At 41.7% G+C, this 21,586-nt stretch overlaps 1 protein-coding gene across 4 annotated transcripts in view; it reads right to left on the reverse strand.

Moving 5' to 3' along the window:
• The window catches only part of LOC119023683 (protein inscuteable homolog), a 55,086-nt gene that overhangs the window by 14,599 nt on the left and 18,901 nt on the right, over positions 1 to 21,586 (reverse strand). For all 4 annotated transcript variants that reach the window (XM_037105766.1, XM_037105763.1, XM_037105765.1 and 1 more), the window contains exons 2-6: positions 17,361 to 17,449; positions 6,089 to 6,455; positions 5,447 to 5,499; positions 5,229 to 5,352; positions 4,001 to 4,114 (exon numbers count right to left, since the gene is read on the reverse strand). In XM_037105766.1, coding sequence (XP_036961661.1) covers positions 4,001 to 4,114; positions 5,229 to 5,352; positions 5,447 to 5,499; positions 6,089 to 6,455; positions 17,361 to 17,431 — 729 coding nt within the window. In that variant the 5' untranslated portion in view covers positions 17,432 to 17,449. The remainder of the gene's footprint in view (positions 1 to 4,000; positions 4,115 to 5,228; positions 5,353 to 5,446; positions 5,500 to 6,088; positions 6,456 to 17,360; positions 17,450 to 21,586) is intronic.

Below are 21,586 nucleotides of genomic sequence, written 5' to 3' on the forward strand. Positions count from 1 at the left end.
AGACAACCAGCACGACTTGCTGTGAAAATAGCTTTTGTCCATCTTCTTTGTCCATCACCAAATCACCTAACCACTTAAAGGCTTTCCAACAGTAACCTTCTCATGTAACCAACAAGATGGCTCCTTCCATCCCAGGTGAAATATCAGTTTTTTAATGAGACTCCTAAAATTCACAAAGATGCTAGAATGGCCGTAGACCAGCTGGCCTCATCTCAGACAAGGCTGGGAATGAGGCACCCCGTCATCCTCCTTAGTTTTGTGATTACGTTATTTGATCCCATGGACACTCATCAATTGAGGTAAGATAGTTTGATAATAATTTTATGCATATGCACAGATTTATGTTGTACAATCTCCTTTTGATAAATAATGTAATATTTATTCACTTCTATTCACTGAGTCCCCCTTAAAAACTGTTCGGAGCCCCCCCGACAAGGAACCGGCTCCTGCATGTGCAAAAAGCAGTTTTAGTCAAACAATCATCAGTTTGTAGTGAAAACACACCTTTCTGCTTGCTTCATCTCTACAGTTTTCTCCTGCTTTTCCCTTTTCACAGATCATCGGGCTTGTCGGTTGTTTCTTTCCCTTCCCCATCAAACGGCTGGCGGTTCGTTTCTTTCCACTGACTTCATCCTCATTCCTTCAATGGAGCCTGTAGAACGCATTTGTTCTCACACTCACGCCTTGTGGTACTTGCTGCACTAACAAAATCATGTGAAACTTGACTAGTCATCTATAAATGCCTCTCTGTCTGTGTGTTTGCATATACAGGCTGACACAGCGTGTAATTTCTTTCCATCTCATAGTTTTCTCAACTGAACTCCGTGCTCTGGTCTGTTGCAGTCGCACACACAACGCCTGCAGTTTCTTGAGTTTAAAGAGGATGCCGGCAGATTCGTTCTCATCTACAGCATTTACGGCTTGTATTATCCCTTGCCTTTGTGCGGTCTGGTCTTAACAGACAGATCAGTGTAACAACTTGAACATCTGCCCTCTCTACCTGAATAGTTTTGATGGCACGCTGCCTGAGTTGTTGCCACATCATGCTCTCACGCCCTGCAGTCTGAAGCCTTCAGTGTTAGGAGAGCAAGGACACACATAGGAGGAGCCTGCCAGCATGGACGCATTCGGATCAGCATCCATCATGACAGTAGGTAAACTCCGAGACAGCACACCCACTTGTACATTGTGACACGGCCGCTCTCTAATATTCCAGCTGCTGTTTGATTGATGAGGTGGCACGTGGTATCAAACGCCGTCAGCGCTGTCATAAAACATCTCACTGTTTAGAAATCTCTGACCAGGTCTTTTCTGTGTGCAGTTTGCACGTTCTCACTGGCTCCCGTCGCCTCCAAAAGATGCACATCAGTTAAACATGAGAATGAATGAATGTGTGTGTTTATATGTGATCAACGCTTGACTTGTTTCAGTACGTATCAACAAGCTTTTTTGGATAAATGCGTAAAACATTTATTTTGTTTGTTCTGTCATTATGGGTGGGTCATCACATAAAGACACATACCGCTGGTGTTTGACATAATTTACTCGATTTGTTCTGACCTGCTCGGTAGACGGGCGCTGTTCATTCAGTCGTGACAAATCAGTCACGATTATGTGATTAGTCAGAGTCTGATTCTCAAATGCAGAAAAGTGCTTTAAGGAGCCACAACCTGTTTTAGTGTGAGCCACACTTTCATTATGAGGCACAAGGGAGTTACACACTAAATGTGCTTGTAGTTCTCTAAGCGCAAGAAAAAGCAGAGCCACTCCTTTCATTGTCATACATACATCGAATTTAATATATGCAAGCAAATAAAAACTCATCCACAAGTTAATTAAACCTACATTTTAAAGTGTATGATTTATTTAGCGCTCACAGAAAGTTTCAAATAGATGCTCTCAGCCCTGCCATAATCAGTTTAAATTTAATTTAGTTTATTTGAAGCTGCTGTAATCAATATTTTCATATTAACAGCTGATCAAATTACTACTTGTATGTGAAATGAGTCACATATAGTGACAAACCCAAAGAGAATTTTCACTCGAGTCTGCAGTTTCCCTCAATACTAAGACATCTGTAAGCGTGTTTCAGCTCATTGTTTCAGCGCTCCTATTATTGCTGTAAGTACAAGGAAATGAAAAACCCATCGTGTAAATCAGTCACATTACATGTCTGGCACCAGAGCCAGAAATTTCCTTCTGGAGACCAAAATGGGCTAAAAGCAGAGTGAATTTTGGACATACGTTTATCAGGTGGCCAGAAACCAGTCCGTTCTCAATTTTGGATACTTAGACAAACCAAGTATTTTGGAGCCTTAATGTAACTGACAAACACTGTGGATATTGAGAGTATTAACAACAGTCCAAACTCATATGTCATAATATGCAAACTGTTTGTCAGTAAACTTTATTTTGAAAGTCTAACCAGAAGTTGCATATTAGTTATTTATTGCTGACTTGACTTTGCCTTCACGTGCTGAAATGATCCTGGAGCAGTAGGTAGAGGAGCATAGTTTCAAGCTTAATGTCGCTGACCAAGCTGACAAATTTGATGACATGGGAGTGAGAACTCCAATTGAGATGCTAACAGATAGTTTGTAGTGTGCATTAGTTCACCCACCAAAAACCCAAGGGATGACTATGACCGAACAACAACCCTGTCACAGGAGCTGATGTATTCATAACAAGTCACAAGCAAATTGAGCTAAAGGATCTGCTATTGTCATCATGTGAGCCAGATTGATGTGAGCCACAAATTAATACCTAATTATGCCACAGTGCTCTCACTGTCCCTGAGGAGCTGCCACCGCCTTAAACTGCCTGGCGTCCATTAAGCTGCTCAACACTATTTCAAACCCTCCCCGTCTGCTGCTTCCAGCAGAATAACACCACAAAGATAAAAATGTACAACTTTATTTAACCCCGGTTCTGGATTTATACACAATGATTCATCTCTATTTATCATGCTGCCGGCTTCACTTCCACACATTTAACATACCCCATTTCTCCAAACACAGCTCACTTAACACCATCTATCAACAGCAGCGCTTGTAAAGAGACGGAGAGGACGGAAACAGCAGGTTCCCAACCAAATATTTCAACGGCTAATTGCAGTTATTGAAAACAACAAGTGCATGAGTAAAACCAGAAGGCTGCGGAAAATGATAATGAGAGAAGAGCTCGGTTATGAGCCAGCAGATACTGTAAAGGGTGTATATGTGAGAGTGTGACAGACGGACTGGTGAGAGCTAATTAATTCAGATGGCAGGTGGAGGATGTTTTGTATTGGGTATTCATTAACTGTAATTGGCAGGCAGGTTTCCTTCAGACACCTCTCCGAGGGCTCGGCCTGAGGTGCTGCAGAGGGAGTTAAGTAAGGTGGAGCGGATTGAAAGGTAAAGATGCCTGAGCAACCTGCATTTGTGATCAATGCTCACTCCTAATGGGAGCTGACAGTATTGATCTGACGAGCTGGCAGTAAAGGAGGTGTGTGTGTTGCTCTACGTGTGCGTGTGTGTGTGTGTGTGTGTGTGTGTGTGTGTGTGTGGGCCATCAGGAAGAGTCTTATCAAGAGCATCCTGGAAGCCGTCGGCTAACTAATGCCCAGTTGAGACTTGCTGTCTGGTCTGTCTTGTCTTATCTCACAGGGAAATAGCTTTTTAGAGTCTTATATCAAGAGATAGCCGCGGCTCTGCTGGCCTGGATGACGAGCAAAAGGTGGAGCTGATCATAACAGTGGTGTGTCGAGGATGAAGTGAGCGGTGGGAATGTAATATCAAATGAAGTTGCCTCCACCAAAGCCTGCGTGGGAGGGCCATGAGAGATTCGCACACATAGAAACATAATACATCATGCTGCTGACTTGTCACTGACGTCATGATCGGACCTGACAGATTTTTGCTTCAGTGGAGACGCTTGTTGGCCCAGTCTTGGCTGAAGCTCCAAACAAATGAATAAGGTGGTGTTACGGTGGAGGATCAAGGTACAGAGTCCACAGTACCTTGGCAATGATGCTGCAGAGCTGAGGTCCGTCCTGGGTGAGGGACAGCAGGTTGCTGATGGCACTGCCGATGGTGTGAATGTTGTCCGATGAGTCAATCTGTTTAATGAGGACCTGCAAGGATCAAATGTTCCAGAAGTTAACACCGCAAAAACTCAAATTCTTACAAAGTACACACCTCTAATTTCTAATAAGAAAATTTTCATTATATTACATCACTTATTGTAAGATAGAATCTCCTAGAAAGTCACATCTAATGAGTCTATAAGCAATTTTTACTTGTTCTGTTGGCAGTTCACATTGTCAGTCGCAGTTGCTTTCGAACAGTGTTTGTAAGTAAGTGTCTTTAAAGTGAGTTTTTAAGAAATTCCTTGCAGGATGTTTCTGCAACGACTCAAAACACAAAAGTTTAAAAAAAAAAAAAAGAAAAGAAAAGAAAAGAAAATGAAATGAAATGACAGCATTTTCACTCCTTACTGCATACGCCATTTCAATGACAGCCTAAGGTTGTGCTTGTATACCAAGTGTTGAACAATTTCATCTTCACTTTCTTTTTTCTGCTTTTATCTCGATAGACTTACTTAAATGCTCTGCTTGAAGAGAAGTCCATTAAAACCTATAAATAGAGATAAGTGCGGCATCCATCAACTCTGTCTCACTCAGAGATGATGCAGCCTAGCCCTGCGTGTTTACATTTCCATTAAACCTATTATACACTAAGTATAGGACAGTAAGTAAATGGGTAACAGTATCTCAATGGATTCAATAGCAGACACACGCACGCACAAACTCAAAGGTTTACGCAGCTGTCCTTGTTAGGACTTTACATTGTCTTCAATTCATTGTGTAGACGAACCCCAAACCTCAAACACAACATTTCGAATCATGTTTTGCTGCATTAGGACCGGTCTTTAGATTTGGCCACATTAAACAAAACTGTTATCGATTATTTATCTGCTGCCCTATTTCTTCATCTTAACAACTTAGAGCCAAGCTAAACCCATGTGCAGTGTATGTAACTAATGAAACATTTAAATTACAGTGTGTCTGCCAAACAGATGACGATGCATCACAGCAGCAGGCCTGAGGTGATTCTGTTCTTTGGGCCACGTGCATTATAGACTCAAAAATCAAACAGATGAGTACTGCCGACCTCGGGTTTAACACCTGCTTGAACACATGAGGAGGAACATATCATGTGAACATCTCAGAGCTGGGGGTTGCGTACCCGGATCTCATTGGCTAAAGCCATGTCAATCATATTGCTGAAGGAATCACTGACGTCCGTGAGGATCTCGTGGATGGCCTCTCTCATGGACTTCAGGAAGAACTCATCGTCTGTGTGAAGGCACCTGTGGGTACAACGTCATTTTGGTTTTGTTTTCCACGCGAACCTACTTTTTAACATTGTTCCTTATTATTGTCGTTTAGCTCGAAGATTTTTACCTCTCTGTAATATTGGTCAGCTCCATACACTTTTCCAGCAGGGATTTCTCATACTGCAACCAAAGTAAAGAAGAAACACAAACGTCACAGAAAATAAATGGCTTTGTATCAAATATTATGACAGGGTAATTCTTCTCCATTAAATGAGGGTAATAATCCACATTAAATGCTTGAATATGGTGGTACATTTTCATACCCCCCCCCCCCCCCCCTTTACATTAAAACGCTCCAAAGCTTTGTTGACAGTCAATTACATAATTACGATGCGGATAAATCCAAATTCAGCTTTAATTTACAGCATTTCTGACATGTTTATCACTCATGCTGTGACTCATTAGAAACTGTGAAACATATTCATTTGAAATCAATTCAAAATCATAGTTAAAAGACAATCAAGCATGTGTCCATACTTTGTCACCTATTAAAAATGTTGTGTTTTATGTAGCGTTGTCGTTGCTATTAAGCGTTTTATATGTGCTTTGCAAAATGTACATTATCACCGTCTGCTGAAGATGGCCATAGACTGCATAACAAAATTGGTGTCTCAGGAAGTCTCTGTGCCTGAGTTCAGTTCTTAAGCTCAACTCTGACGGCATAAAACCTTGTGGAGGCATCAAATTGAATTCCAAAATGAACAGTCACCTTCTGCATCTCAGGTGGCGTGCTTCGGGCAGCACTGTACTCATGTACCAGAGAACGCACGTGGCAGTTCGCCCTCACGGCGGTGCTGTGGACCCTCTGCCAACGTCCTTTCTCCAGTCGCTGGAACATCTTGCCGAGCTCTGTGCTGACCACCAGCGCTCGGCGGAGGAGCGTCTGGAGGTTGTTCCTGGCCACGTGGTCCCCTGCGCCGACCCCCGCGGCTACAATCAGCTCCCCCTGTTGGGCATCCTCCTCCACCCCGATGGGTTTGGCCTGGAGGACGCACATACACTCGACCTCAGTCATGTGGCGGAGGTCCTCCATCCATCGCTGGACCGAGTCGACCTGGAGAGACTGCATGCGGGTACTGTGGGAGAAATGAACATAAAGCTGGTCAGAGCTAGTTGTAGAAAGAAAGAGATGAAGATTTAAACTTCTATTTTAATGGCATGCACAGCATCAAAATCCTTAAAACAACAGTGGATGCATTATAATCTCCGTACAAAGATGCAACAAATGCACACTGATTGAGTTTGCATGTGCTTTCAATGATGACCTCGTTGGAGACCTAGAAATGATTGGATTTTGATTGAATATACATCACAGCACATCTGACTATCTCTCCAGTTTGTTTATGTGAATCAATGGCCCACATCAAAATAAAGATGAAATTCCAAACTGCTCCTGATGGGCAGTTTGGCACCTTGCATGGGAGCACCTGCCATCAGTGTATGAATGTGTGTGTGACTGGCGCTTTGAGCGGTCAGTAGACTGGAAAAAGTTCACTTGACCTCGACTCATTGGTGTATGCAAAGAAAATTCCATTTCCTACTTCTGAACTGATTGATCGATAGGGAATAAACATACAATTGCTGCTTGTCATCGATATGAAAATTAAAGTGCAAAATGCAAAACGTACTTCGTATCACATAGATACTGCTGATGAGAACAGCACAGTCTAATATCCGGGAAGTCATTTATGCTGACTGGCCCGCTGATAAAGTCTAGTCTGATTTTTAATGAGAAAACCATAATCATCTTTGCCTCCTCCACAAGAAACAACATGCTCAATCAGTAGAAAATTAAGGAAGTGGTTACTCATACATTCAAACTGATTGTTGGGATAATGACAGATCATTTCACTTGGCTGTGCCACCCTTGCTTTCCTCCTTATCCTCCTTTTTCCAAGTATTCCACCTTTTTGATTAGAAACGTGTGATGTTTTTGTAATCGGCTTGCCAATATCAAAGGTAAGGTATTGATTAAACCTTGAGTTTGTCTGTTCTAGTAATAGTAACCTTACAGTATTTCCAAAGGCCACCAGAAACTGCAGCAGTAAAACAGCACCATCCTGAAATCAATGATGTGTGCTGGAGGTCAATTATCCACCAGTAACTGCTGGTTTCCACACGTGTTCATTTAACCCGTCATTTTTCCTCAGCGTGGAGACGCTTCGACAACAGGCTCCATCGAGCAAACACTCCTCCCCACTTCAATCTCTTCCCGGCCCCAACTCTAATGAACGCAGGCTTAAGGGAGCAAACCAGAGTCCTGCACCCAGCGAGTCAAAGCTCCTGAAGAGTAGACAGGTCGATGGCCACAACAGCCACCTCTGCTGTGAGTCAACACATGGGAACAGATCTATAATGAAGCTTGATATTTTCCTCCTGACTCTCTGGGTACTGTCTGCAGTTTGTTTGAAATGGCAGCTCACTGGGGAGAGATATTGCACTGGGATTGAGCATTGGTTGACGTGGCTCAAGAGAGGCATTGTGGCTGTGTGTACACTCAAAACAAAGATTTGTCATTGATCAGCCACAGGCAGCATCAATGCATAACATCCTCCGGGAAGGTATTTGGTTTCAGCTTTTAGCCAGAGCTGGTCGCACGGGACTGGATCATTAGAAAGCCACAACACCAATTATACCTAATCCAGTATCAAACCATACAGAAGGCAGCCGTTTACAGATGAAAATCAATGAGGAGTTTTGTTAAGGTCAGAAAAAGGTCTCATTAAAAGCTAGGGCACATTAACACAGCTGACCTCAAAGACATCACCATAAACTGCTCCTCTTAGTATGCCAGTTTTACTCTGAGAAAAAGGAGTAAACAGGAAAAAAATGCAATTCAGTATGAAGCACTGTACTGAACCTGACAGGCTAGGTAGATTAGGTTTTAACAAAAACTTTGGAAATAATGTCCAGGTTCAGGTTTGGCTGGGTCACATAAATTGACACGATGCTTTCAAGTTATTTTCGAGAAAATATGGCGAAAATATATTGTAAAAAAAAGTAAGAAGTGACATTATGCTATAAGTGGTAATAAGTAATGGAGCTACCTGTGTTGGAGCTTTATGTCCTGTTAAGAGTTTTGTATATACATGACAACACTTTGAACACAACACAGAGGCTATTTGTCTTCCAGTACATGTGTTACCATAGATATCAAATACGTTTATATTTTGGGGGCGATTTCAAATACATGTCCATAAAACAATCCCTTTTTATGGTCATCAGGGTAAACGGGCAAGCTGGGGCCATGGTAAAAACTGTGTGACAGGGCAAAATAAATTCAATGCTGCAGCTCATATCAACTGCGTTAGGGTTGAGTCTAGTTCATACATTAAAAAAGAAAGAAAAAAACACAATAAAAACAGACCTGTTCAGATTTGTTGATTTCAGGTTGGCCTCCAATTCTACTCTTGGAGAACACAGCCAGAGCTGCATCTATTTGTTATCAAATCACATATCGATCTAAATTTCACACACAGGAATTTTTATTCACATGTGGAAAAATAAACTATATATATATATAAAAATAACTACATATGGAATTCCACGTGACATTTTCACTCAAGAAAACCTTCATATTCTGTCATTTGAGATTTACTTTAAATTAGAATCTTTCACCAAATTATCTTGTATCAGCACAATGAGTCCTGAAACGCAGAGCACAAATGTTGGAGTCAAGTGTTAAGTATGGAGCTCAAATTTCCATACTATGTGTATATGAGACGAACATTCAGTCAATCACCTGTCAGTTGAGGAGGTGGAATAACGAGGCAAAAGTAGTCAAATCTGTCGGCCACGGAGCGGGCAGATCCAAACCTCTCTCCTGCAAATAAATCTCCCTCAATTTGAAAAAGGATGACGATGTAATTAGCTGTAAATGTAGACTAGAATAAATAACTGCACAGTGTCACCCAGCATGGTAATCATTAATATGGAGCTTGTTCTACTAAGTGGGGTAAATGGCCTCATAGTGATCATCGTGACTTCAGAAAATAGATGAGATATGAGTTTCGGTTTAAATCTCGGTGATTAAAGGAATTAATTTCTCCTAAATGTTCCTTGCAAATAAAATACTACTGAACCATGCTTTTTTTAAAATCTTTTATATGTTCACATTCAAAAACCTCTTTAAAACCACTTTGGTTCATCTCTTGTTAGATATTAATCACACAGTGGTGAATAACACAGTGACTCAAACTAAGTGAGTCAAATTAGCCACAATGAGCTCAGAGAGTCACTGCCACCGCTGAGGAGAGGATGGGGAGAGCTCTTGATCTTTAATTGGCATCATTCTCCTTCATTTCACTCAATTAACCTGCACATTTTTCTATCTGGATGACACAGAACCAGAGAAAATGTTCAGATTCTGTTAGCATTTTTTTTTCTCTGTAATGTTTATCAGCTACAAAGTGAAACTCTGAGTTCTGAGAAAATGTATGAACAAACAGCCATTAAAGATATGCAACAATATGCAAAATTCCTCTCATATCTGACCCAATGTGGCCATTTCGAACCATTTTCCACAGTTACGTAAGGATGAAGCCATCTTGATTTACACTTCCATCAAGCCACAAAACGTTCCCCTCACTGCGGGAGGGGAAAAAAAAAAGATGATAATAATAGGCTTGTTTTCCAAAGGAGGGGAAGCGGTGTACTTCAGCTCGCAGGGAATGACAAATATTTACATGCGGGGCCAGGAGAGGGTCAGACGACAGCGGCTCTATTATCCCAGACAGGGATCCTGTGGAGATGAAGCACCACTCGTTTTCATCTGCTGGTGGCTGTCAGCAAACTGAGCGACAGACGTGACGTCCTATTTGTTGTTCTGTTGGGTAAAAAATGCGACTGAAAGTTTTCAACATGTTTTTTTTTTTTTTTTTTACCAGGTTTGGACGTCGATTCATTTCTCTGTTCTCTCAGTAGATTAGAGGGAGATACTGTTATATTACTGTGAGTAAATTCAATCATACTGTTTAATGAAACAAAAGACTAAATTGTCATATCAAGGCAGTCATAATTAAGCTTTTTTTTTTTTTTAAACAAGGCACACAGTAAACAGGGTGTGATCCTGCACAACTGTCAATAAAAGTTTAGCGTGTGCCCAAACTTTGAGTGCCACTGAAGGTACTGAGAGACGTAGTAACACGTTGCTGTTGTTTTATGGGATTTGTTGACAGTCAGAAAAATTTAGAATATCAGCAGCTTTAATGGATTGATCTGTGCGTCCAAAGATAAATAAATAATGGAAAATGCATCAATTTAACATTGTTGGTGAACATAAAAATTAAGGAAAAACTATCTTTAACCTCTCAGAAATCTGAAATGTGATTGGCTTATCTGCATCAATAAAGATGACATAGAGAAGACTGGTATCAAAGTGAGTTCACTCCCTGTAACACATCGGGAGGAAATTATAACCAGAGCTTACAGATGATTCACTTTTTTCAACTTTTCTTGCGCTTGAGAGACACGGAGTTGCTCCGCTGGATGAGTCACTGAGAGGCTGCTGCTGACTGTTCAGCTCAGTAATCGACTATCTCTGAGCTCAGCTCCACGTTTATGACAGAGAGACGCTGGGGAGTGCACAGTCAGTCCGTGTGTGAGGGCTAAACTGATTTTTGGATGCAGGTATGTCAAACCTTTTTGAAAACTCTGACTTTCCTAGTTGGAATTTCAATGTGAATGTTGAATTAACACTGCGTACAAGTTGGACACTCATAATCATCAGGCCAACAGCGGTATGACATGACATGAGTTCAGTAACAAAACTAAGCATTTGGTCGAACGACACTTGTTCAACAGGATTTGGTTTGTTTGACCATGTTCGTTTTTATATTCAAACAAACAACTTTTCAGTGGGAATTCCAGTGTTTTTTAAACCTAGGCCCTCTGTTTATGTGTTTAGAGGAAGTAAATGATATCCATGCATACACCAAAACCTTTTAAACTGCGCCAGCAGGTCGCCTGAGCTACCAGCCACAACACGGCTCCAATGGCTGCAATGTAATCCTTTTGGGAAACTCTGACTGTCAAAGTTACGTCCATTAAAAGTGTTTGGTGTTGCCACAGACAGGCTGAGGTTGATATTCTATATGTCTGACTACATTGCGGAAACTATTTCTACAGAGACAGACGTAGTAGAAGTGTTAAGAAGTATCATCTTTTCTGTGAGCAGAAACAGTCTCGCTCAAGGAGAGTGCTCTCTCTTTCTGCCTCGTCTTGATGGTCGGAATCAGCAAAATATTCAGCCACGACTCAACAAAATTCATTTTTGCTGACATTTGCTTTTGGTACACTTCAGACTGCTCTCTCAAACTGTGACTCACGTTTCCACAGTCATCTTCCTGGAACAATTCACCTCTCGCAAGACTTCAGATTAAGAAGTCTCCGTGAGCTAGACTTTCTGGTTACAAAAATGATCTTGCTCCTGAACAAAAAGCTCTATCTCTGTAAGAAATACTTCTTACAATGTGGTCAGATATTTGGATAACAACCTCTACCTATAAGTGGCAAAACCAAGAACTTTTCTGAACATCACACACTTATATATATGAATAACAATAAAGTGAAGAAGAAAGGTATATTTGCATCATTCATATTCTTTTCTCCAGCTAAGGCTTAGGTTGCAGATAAAGTGAATGCAACATTTATTTATTTATTTATTTTTTATAAACAGACATCAAAATTCAAATGAAAATAATTGGTATCTAGAATTTGTTGCTGAGGAAGACAGTGACTCATCACAGGAATTAGTATTCAGACAACCCCCAGGCAACAAGGCAAACATTTTCTATTCCATGTTTATTCCAATTGTAAAATCTCCATTGCACAGTGAATTTCACTTTGTGACAGGCTGCTTTAAAGACAGAATCGTCTGCTGACAGCCTCTCCATGCTGAGGGAAACCCTTTACCGAGCTTAGACGAAGAAAACACAGAAGTAACACTCTGATGCACCTCCTAAAGAATCCCTCATCACAGGCTGAGTCAGTTTGTTTGAGGCTATAAACAGAAAACCATGTCCGCATGAAAACACACTGTAAGCTTTCATCTCATAGCGTGTGCTGACTGTGGGTCATTCCCTAATCGCATCATGACGATAATGACAACAAATGAGAGTAAAGCGCTTTAAACCACGGTGGTAGTCACATATTTGCTTTACATATTGTATCAGCTCTGTGCTGTGGAGCTTGATGGCTAGTTAGCAGCAGACGGGCAGGTTGGAAACTAAGCAGCAGAGCACCTGTTGTCACTCAGCTAAGGTACTTATTAAACAGCAGGAAGTAGTTTGTTCTTCAGGGGCGGTTGCCCATTACCGGCTTGTTCTACATATCGCTAGAAGCAACACTTCATAGATTGTGAGCGCAGGCTGAGTAATGTCTGCATTGGCCACTTGATGAATGGTTTCCCTGCACTTCATGCCACCCTGGTTCTGCTGCTGCAGACTGCAAATGATCCCACTGATGTTTTGAATTAAAGAGAGGACGCCCTGTGAGGCTCGGTCTGTCTGGTCAGAGGGTGTGTGAAATTAACATGTCTTAAAATACAAAATGGGCTCCATGCTTTTATGGACTTTGTGGACAACAACATGAAGCAGGTTACAGGGAAAGATTTAAAGAGTAATTCCATCAATTTTCCACACTGAAGTATGTTTACAGCTCTTGGGGAGAACTACTGCATATGTGAAAAAGTAATATAAACTATTTTGTGGCTCCGGAGGAGGCTGCATGTAATCTGACAAATTGCCTCCAGTTTTGGCCATTACCAACAATGCAACTTAGCAACTGAGTGACATCACTGGAGGCAATTTATCAGATTTGGGAATGAGACTCAAAAATCTACTTCTACTTCTTACAAATAGGTCATTTAACAACTAATAACTAAATAATTAAATACTATAAATTAAGTTAATAATAATAATAACAACATATATTTGTTTTTTATCCCAAAGGAAACTGTTGCACTGCAGTTTAGCACAAAGTAAGTGCAAATGAAAAAATGTATTAAAAAAAAAAAGTAGTGAACAGCTATCCAATATCCGAAACAAACAAAAATATAAACAAGTTCAACACTAGGTTACTATAACTATGATATTTTCCTACTGACCTTTCCTTTGTCTCCTGTGTGTTCAGAAAGTAAATGCTTCAGTCATACATCAGTATGGATGTTTACAAGATTACCAACTTTCAGGGACAATTGTGTCAGGGACAATTTCTGCTGCTTAGTTCATTTATTTCACACAAAGAGACACAAATGGAACAAGAAAATTAAACATTTTGTCAACAAAAAGAGGAAGTTTTAATGGGATAAGAGACTCGCAGGCAATAGGGATTGATTATCTGTTAGTTTAGTAAGTATCCATGGACTCTGGATACATCTCTCATCAAATGTTTAAAAACATCTGGAAATATCCACCAACTTCACGCAGTATCACTGTCAGGCCAAGCAGCTTGTTTGGAGAAGAAGCACAGCAACATGTGGTCATTCACGCTTTTATTTCTGTTTTGGATCTGACTGGATTCAGTTCAGCGTATTCTCCACACAGTTTTCAAAAATGGAAGTGGGATGGAGCCCGCCATGGTCATCCAGTGTCTGTTTTTCATGAATATCGCAGCCTGAAGCCTGATGTCACTTGTGAACAAATGGAAATCTTTCTCAAATACCACAGCAGAACCGCAGTCCAGCGGGGCAGAGTGAATGGAAATGTGGGCAGAATGAGCTGCGAGATTTTTGAGGACCAGACCATTGTGGCTTTGGCCTCGAGTGAAGGAGGAAACAAGGACACTCTTGTCCCAGAAAGAATTAAATCTGGAGGCAAAAATACAAAGAGACCAAATAGGATGTTAATGCTTTCCTCTTCTGCTTAAAAAACAGAATACTGCTGAGGGGAACTCTCCGAACAAAACTCTCTAAACAGAGGACACAGCTCCACTGAAAACTGTGGAAAAGGGTGACGGATGAGCTAAGATGATGGTAAAAGCATATGGCTAATGGTACTTTTTAAATGTGCAAGTCACGCCTTGATTTCATGGGTGAAGGTCAGCCGTGTGCTCCTCCTGAAGTAGTAGCATGGTAAGGGGATATTGAGGCCTCTGATTGGCACAGCTGAATCCTGGCGAGCAGGCAGACATCTGACTCCCAGATGTTTCAGACGGCCTCTAATGTGCAGCCAAGACCAGACTCACCTAGAAGAGAACTCTGAGTCTGTTTCTCTCAGTCTAACCAACTCCAGCTTAATTCTCTCCTTTGTTTGTGCTCTTTGTCTCTGACTCACCCTCCTGCCTGCACACATGCCTGTTTGCATGCACCGAAGGCATGAAAGTGCCCATAATGCAGGCATATGTGCAAGATATTCTGCTGTCTTTTTCTGTTTCAAACCATCTCCAGCTGACTCATCTTTCACTTTGTTCCATTCTTCGCAGTCTCACATCAGCAAACCCACACTTACGCAACTTCCAACATGCCTCCATGGTCCGCAAACACAAATCGGAGCCTAGTTGCCACCATGAAATGTTAACAGTTAACATTGCTGCAAACCACAGATGAATCCAAGGTTGATTTTTTTTTAGTACCACGCTCACATTATAAAGCCACTGGTGAGACTTGATCCATGGATATTTTTCTGGCGACCTGTGAACATTTCCAACCATTTCTGTGGCGTCAAAGCTGCCTATTATTTAAGGGAAGCCGGACCATCTCCATCTGTGATTGGGGCAACCATAGCACGTATCTTAAGCCAAACCATGGTGTTTTCCTAAACCAAACCAAGTGCTTTTTATGTCACCACTGTGACGAAAGAATTTAACCTGAATAAACATAAATTTGCATAATAAAGAAACAATCAGTTTTATCTTATCTGTGATTTTGCAGAAAGTCACTTATTCTGGCGACTGGGTCGCACAACATGGAGGCAAACCAGGAAACCCACAAGCGAACGGCAGCTCAGAAACTTGGTTAACCTGTGTGTGGTGTAATGATTGAGCCCTTTCCAGAGTGAAACCTGAGGCCTAGGTCCTCCAGATAAGCCTGGTTGGAAGTGCTGTGGAGATGTTTGTCAACTGAGTGCACTGTGGGCGTTCCATCTGTGTTTGCAATTTATTTTAATACAATTCAGTCATTGGGCTCCTTTCATCACTAGATTTACTGACTGTTAGTGAGCCATGTGCTGCACAAACAGGATTTATGAGAGAGACAAAGAAAGAGAGTAAGAGATGTTTGTGTGTGTGTGTGTGTGTGCGTGTGTGTGTTTGGCTGCCTGTGTATGGCGTGACAGCTGTACTGATTTGATATCCAAGGGCATTCATTGCACATCTTCTGCGACGCTGTGTATGCATTTGTAGCAAACACAACTGTCAGAAGATATATATTCAAATTTATTATAGATGACTGAAAATACACTCAACCACGGCAGCTGAGGAGGCTTTTCCCATTTAAAAGGAAGAAGCATCAGCATCTGACACAACAAAGACATAAATCACTGCTGCGTGAGAAGAGTTTTGTCTTGTGTCTCCAGACTTCTTCTGGAAGCCAGGATCAATAGTTTATTTAGAGATTGACGACCATGACGGTTTCAAAACACACAATGGGTTTTGGATGAGTATTCATTGGCTGTGAGTTAATAAGACGAGAAAAAAAAAGGATGTGAAACGAGAGTCTGGTTTTGGTCAGCTGGCCGGTGTGTCCTCCCTGTCAACTTTTGGTGTCAGCGTGGAAGCAGCGCTGCTCAGTTTTCGCCTCAGTTTCTGATTGTTTGGTATATGCACACTTTTCATTTCATGATCTCGACCACATGTTTGACAGATTTTTCAGCATTTTTGGTTTCAGTCTGTGGTTTTTACGTGCTGATAGGCACCTCAGATGTGGAATCAAACTGTGGGCAGATGTTTTGTGTGTGCGTGGCAGGGAGTGTGGGAGTGTGTGTTTGTCCATGTGTTTGTATTGTCACTGAGGTTCTGACCTTTGCACCTGCTGCTATTGACCGCCTATAATTTGTTGATCTAGGATACTGGCTAAGGCCAATATATTGGTCTGGTGATGTTGAACCAATAAGCATCGGCCGGTAAATACTTCCCAAGGCAGATATGAAGGAGGTGAGCTGAAGGAGGGCTGCCTCACCCTCTCTCAACACATACATGACCCATCTGACGTTTGTGTAGTCTGAGTTTCAGCTCAGTTCCAGAGTTGTGCATCACGCAAACAATATAACTGCATTATAGTATATGAAGTGTTAAGTGTGCAGAGACCAAAATATTGGTCCGTTGGTTAGAGTGAAGCCGTTTGCAGTTAAGACAACAGACAAACAGAAGCTATTCCTGCTGTTTCACTCACGGTAAAATTCTCTGATTAACAGCACTCAAAGTCATTTTCTGACATTGTTATCATGGTGAGTCCTCCAACTCATGGACCAATCAGAACCAAATACAAACACCTCTGATAGATTCATCTCGCCACAAACCACTGATGGCGACCCAGCGACACAACTAGACCCCTGCGTTACCGCTGTAAACCTCAATCTCTGCTCCTATTAGAGCTGCCGTGATAACAGCGCGTCTAACACGGTTACACACATTATCAGAAGGAGATGAGGGCCAAAGTATGAATGAGGCCTCACCTCACCTCAGCGAATAAAAACAAAGGGTTATTTGTTTCTATCATGGGTATTAATGTCCAAATGTTGTTTGCATTGTTTTGTGTGTGTGTGTGTGTGTGTGTTCGTTTTTACATGATTGTCTCGATACAACATTTTGGCAAAGCAAATTGTGAGTCTGTTTGCGTTTCCTCCCATCTACTAGTACAAAAACATACATGCAACACTGGCACCAGCTCTGGTACACATCCTTATGTTGTGCTAGGGATTTGATTGAACATCCCTAAAAAGAATTAATGATGTTCATGGTTGCTGAACCAACTGTGACTGTGTTGACCTCTGAGCTGGCCTGTGCTGTGTTCAGACCCACAGTGGTAAGGCTGCGCTGCTACTTGCCTCATTGGGGATGAAGAAAGCGAGCTGCTCTGTCTGGAGCTCTGAGGAGTCGCCATCCTGTCTGCCGCCATCTTACTTCAGCTCAGCACCTGAAACACGAGACATTCAACATAAACGTCATGGTTACAAGTGAAAGTGTCGCTCTGTATCAACCTGTTTTGGGTCAGCTGGTGGGACCAGAGGTCGTCTTTTCTGGTCTCACCCAAGCTCAGAACACTGTTTGATGTTACAAAGGTGGCACGTTCTGTCGCATATAAACAAAATAAAACAGTATGAAATTGTGTTGCCCTTTAAAGTCAGTTTATGTATTCAGTTTCTTTATTCATGAAAATGAAGAAGTTTGTTTATTTAGTTTGTTTAGGCATCAACATAAAAAAGGAGTCAATGAAGATCTTTCTCTTCTGATTAATCTTCTTCCCCAAAAACTGCATAATGCACCTTCAATTCTATGGTCTGGTGGTCTCTTTTGTTTTACTCTGTTACACTATGTTATGAAATAAAGTCAAGTTTGTCACATATTTTATAATCACTGAATCCTTCCATGTGGTAAACATAACATTCAACACACATGGTAAGTACAACACACACACTGCGTCCTCCTGGCTGTGTCGCATGCCACCGCAGTGTTATCCACTACAATATCTCCTTATTGATCCGCCTCCAAGCATTCTATTCCTGTCTTGTCTTTTTTCCTCCAAGTAATTCAATTATCAATAAACCTCACTGTTTTAAATAGCTGCAAGCCGCTGGTGTGCCAGTGGAATAATATTTCTTATCTTCTAATTTATTGGCTGGCTGCCAGCCAGTGACTCTCTTCCCTTCTTTGAGCCTGAGCAAAAGAGGCTGACGCTCTTAAGTGCCCACAACTTTATTCCGCCGTTTTATTGATGTATCCCATTTAGATTAGTCCATTTTCAATCGGGAGAAGCCACAGACGCCCTCCCGCCTGAACCACACTCTAATCCTTTTAGTTAATGCTATCCTGCAGTGGTGTGGTTACAAATTTCATGTTTACTGTGCAGTATAATTAGCAGGTAGTTACAATGTGGGACTATCCCTCTGTCACGCACACAAACACACACCCTGCCAGTGTCACGCAGCAGGTTCCAGCCGTTGTGACCTGCTTCCTATTAAATGCTTCCAGAGTGTTATGGGATCGATAAACGTACACAGGAGGACTCACGGTAAAGCGATTGAGAATGCAGGGACATGTGACACACGTGAGGCGTCGCTCGTTTGATCCCATGATGGCTCGCCTTTTTTCAGTGCCGCAGTGTTCCAAGCCCAAAGATGTCAGCTTCTGTAGAGTTTGGAGGTGGATGCATTAGAGAAGTCACCAATTCTCTTTTACCATTTGCTTCGATTGCTCCGAAACTCCCCGGGGTTATGTAATTGTAAGTACAAATGGACTACATTTAATGATGTATGAGGGAATAAAATGTTGGGTTTTTTTGTGGGGTGAGATACCGAGTCAGTGACTGAGATTAATAGATACCCAGATGGATGAATAGGTAAAGAGACTGATACAGATACAAGCAGAAAGTTAGGAGAGAGAGAGAGAGAGAGAGAGAGAGTGGAAAAAAGAAGATGCAGAGATGGGGAGAAAGGGGAAGAGGAGGGGGTCTTTTTAAACCGCAGTCTTGGCATGGCTCCTCCGGGGCCATTTTCAGAGAAAGCATCGCAGCGAATCAGAAATTATACCAATACTGTGCCAGGTCCGTGGAAATCTGGGAGGTTGGAAGTGAGCACTCTGTTTTGTGGGGAAAAACCCACATCTACACGTTCAATGCAGATAGAACAGAATACCGTGGAATAGAGCCGATATAATTGCACTGTTATTTATTGCAATAGAGGTGTAGATTAATTATATTGCCTCTGTAATTAAGCGCAGGGTCACCGTCAACGAGACACGGATCCACCAGATTCCATTACATGTGCTTCTAGCTTGTTACAGTGCTCTTCTGTGGATTACCATACAAATGGAGATGAGTTGTCCAATCAAGCAATTCAGTCCTGAGCACTTAGAGAGCGCCACTAAGTGCCATGTTAAGCACCATTGCGCTGAAAGTGATCTCTGTCATTCTGCCATGAGTGGCCACCAACGGCAAACGATGCATGAGGGAGGAGAGCGGAAGGTCTTTAGCAAAATGTCAAAGTTTACAGCAGGTTGTTGGTTTCTTTTACAGCCTCCTGGACTGATTTTTCAGGCACAGACGGTGCTCTGTTATGCTGTAATAATTTATGTAACATAACATTTAAGAGCTGAAGCTGTATTTGAGAGTGTATTTCCCCTGAGCTGCAGTTAAAACATCCCCATGTGTACAAAAACGGCTGCAAAGTGCTACAGAAACACGAGTTTCCTCAGCAGATGGTCAGCTGTGATGGGGTCCTGGCTAATTTTCTTGCTAGGGTGGACATTTCTTTTCATGTCTGGGCTGAAACCTGAGTGGCCCTGTGGGTTTCCCCACTCGGTTGCCGTGGAGAACGTGTCGGTTGTAGGTAAGCCACACAAAGGACACCTCTGTCTCGGCCTTATGTCACACGCCGGGTAAAATAACAACCACTCAGTAAAGTTGTGCGTGTAAGGGAAGTCAGTGCGACGTGCGCTCCAGATTTACTGCAGCACTTGCATTCACTCTTTGCATGTGTGCAGACGGGGATTGAAACGATGTGTCTGTGCACTTGTGTGCGTGTTTCTGTCACTTGCAGTTTTGTTTTAGTGTAATGTCTGTTCCGAGTTAGTCACGACAACTCCCACATTTAACATGAGTCATCTTGATTCTTCCTTATTTGAGCCCAGTAGCCTTTACACATTCTGGTTACACATTCTGGCTGCATAGCTCAACTGCTTGTGATGAGCAATTACATAGAAAAGGGCCTAAACAATGAGCCAGTGTTTGGAGGTTGATGCCACAGAGCACCCAAGTGGAAATGGAACTTCCCGGTTCAAGAAAACCACACTGTTGTTATGAAAATCACAAAACACCCAGTACTACAACTTAGACCTTTGTAAACAGTACGTGATCTGGTTCAATCTATTTGTCGAGAGATGGATTGTCATTGTTTTCATAATATTTCTGTTTCAGCTGCCTTCAATGGGCACCAACCGAGACAGATACTAATACTGAGCCCCCCAGGTTGACAAACAGACTGGTGTAGAAGACAATGGACTGTCACCTAGTAAAATAGTAGGCTACACAGTTGTAACAATAAGACATCTCCCCCAAAATACACAAAGGTTAGACAGCATGAGGAAGACCAGGAGGATGATGCATAATCTGAGCCTCGCCACAACAAATGGCAAATCAATAACAAACCAAGGATTTCAGTAATTTAGGAAGTTACACATATTTGTGTCAAAGTGAGCTTTTTTTCACACTTGATTTTAGATAAATTATTTACAGTTTACTGTTAGATTTTGTAGCCTATAAGGACTTTTAAACATTTTTGGTTCTCTTAGATAGCTAGATAAATAACCTTTAGCAGCGTTGGCTACCCACACTCTAACATTGATAGTTATGTTTTTTCACGCTGACTGCTTGAGGAGAGTAAACCCTCTTGTGAAAACAGGAGTAAAAGTCAACCTCACTGTTGGCTTATGGATTTGAATTAGAAATAAGAGAGAAGGTTGATGGGTTCCACTAGCTTTTAGGGAAGCCAGATAGGCTAGCTCAAAGGCTATCCTTGTTAATTAAAAACACGTATGTGATTATCTAAATGATTGAAAATGTATTTTTACCGAGCTGGGAATGAAAAAGCACTTAAGATGAAAACTAGCACTGGAAGCAAAAGGACTTGCGGTTTGTAAAGCAGATATGTGCAAGTGAAAAATACATCATCCCATTAAATCAGTTTGATAATCTGCACACTGGCTTAGTGGAAAAAACTTTACTGGAAAATTGTTTTTGAATGTTGTTAAATCATAAGAAAGTAGATCAAAGTTCATTTTAGAACATGGTCAGTAAACCACAGGAGCTGCTGATATTGAATCCCAGTGTATTGGATATTTTGTCCTTGAAAGCGCTGTCAACTCACAGGCCTATCATAACTTTCTAAAGTTAGAGGAGTTTAAAGCAAGATTATCTGCAAATGTTGCTGTAGCACCAGAAATATCCTCCCAGTTGGTCCCTCTATGCTTGTTTCGGTCATAAGACTCATTCTCTTTGTCTCACAAATGAGGGGAGCATATGTGCATGCTAATGTACCACCAAGTATTCATTGTCTGG

This window comes from Acanthopagrus latus, chromosome 8 (assembly GCF_904848185.1).
Source record: "Acanthopagrus latus isolate v.2019 chromosome 8, fAcaLat1.1, whole genome shotgun sequence".
NCBI classification, from domain to species: domain Eukaryota; kingdom Metazoa; phylum Chordata; class Actinopteri; order Spariformes; family Sparidae; genus Acanthopagrus; species Acanthopagrus latus.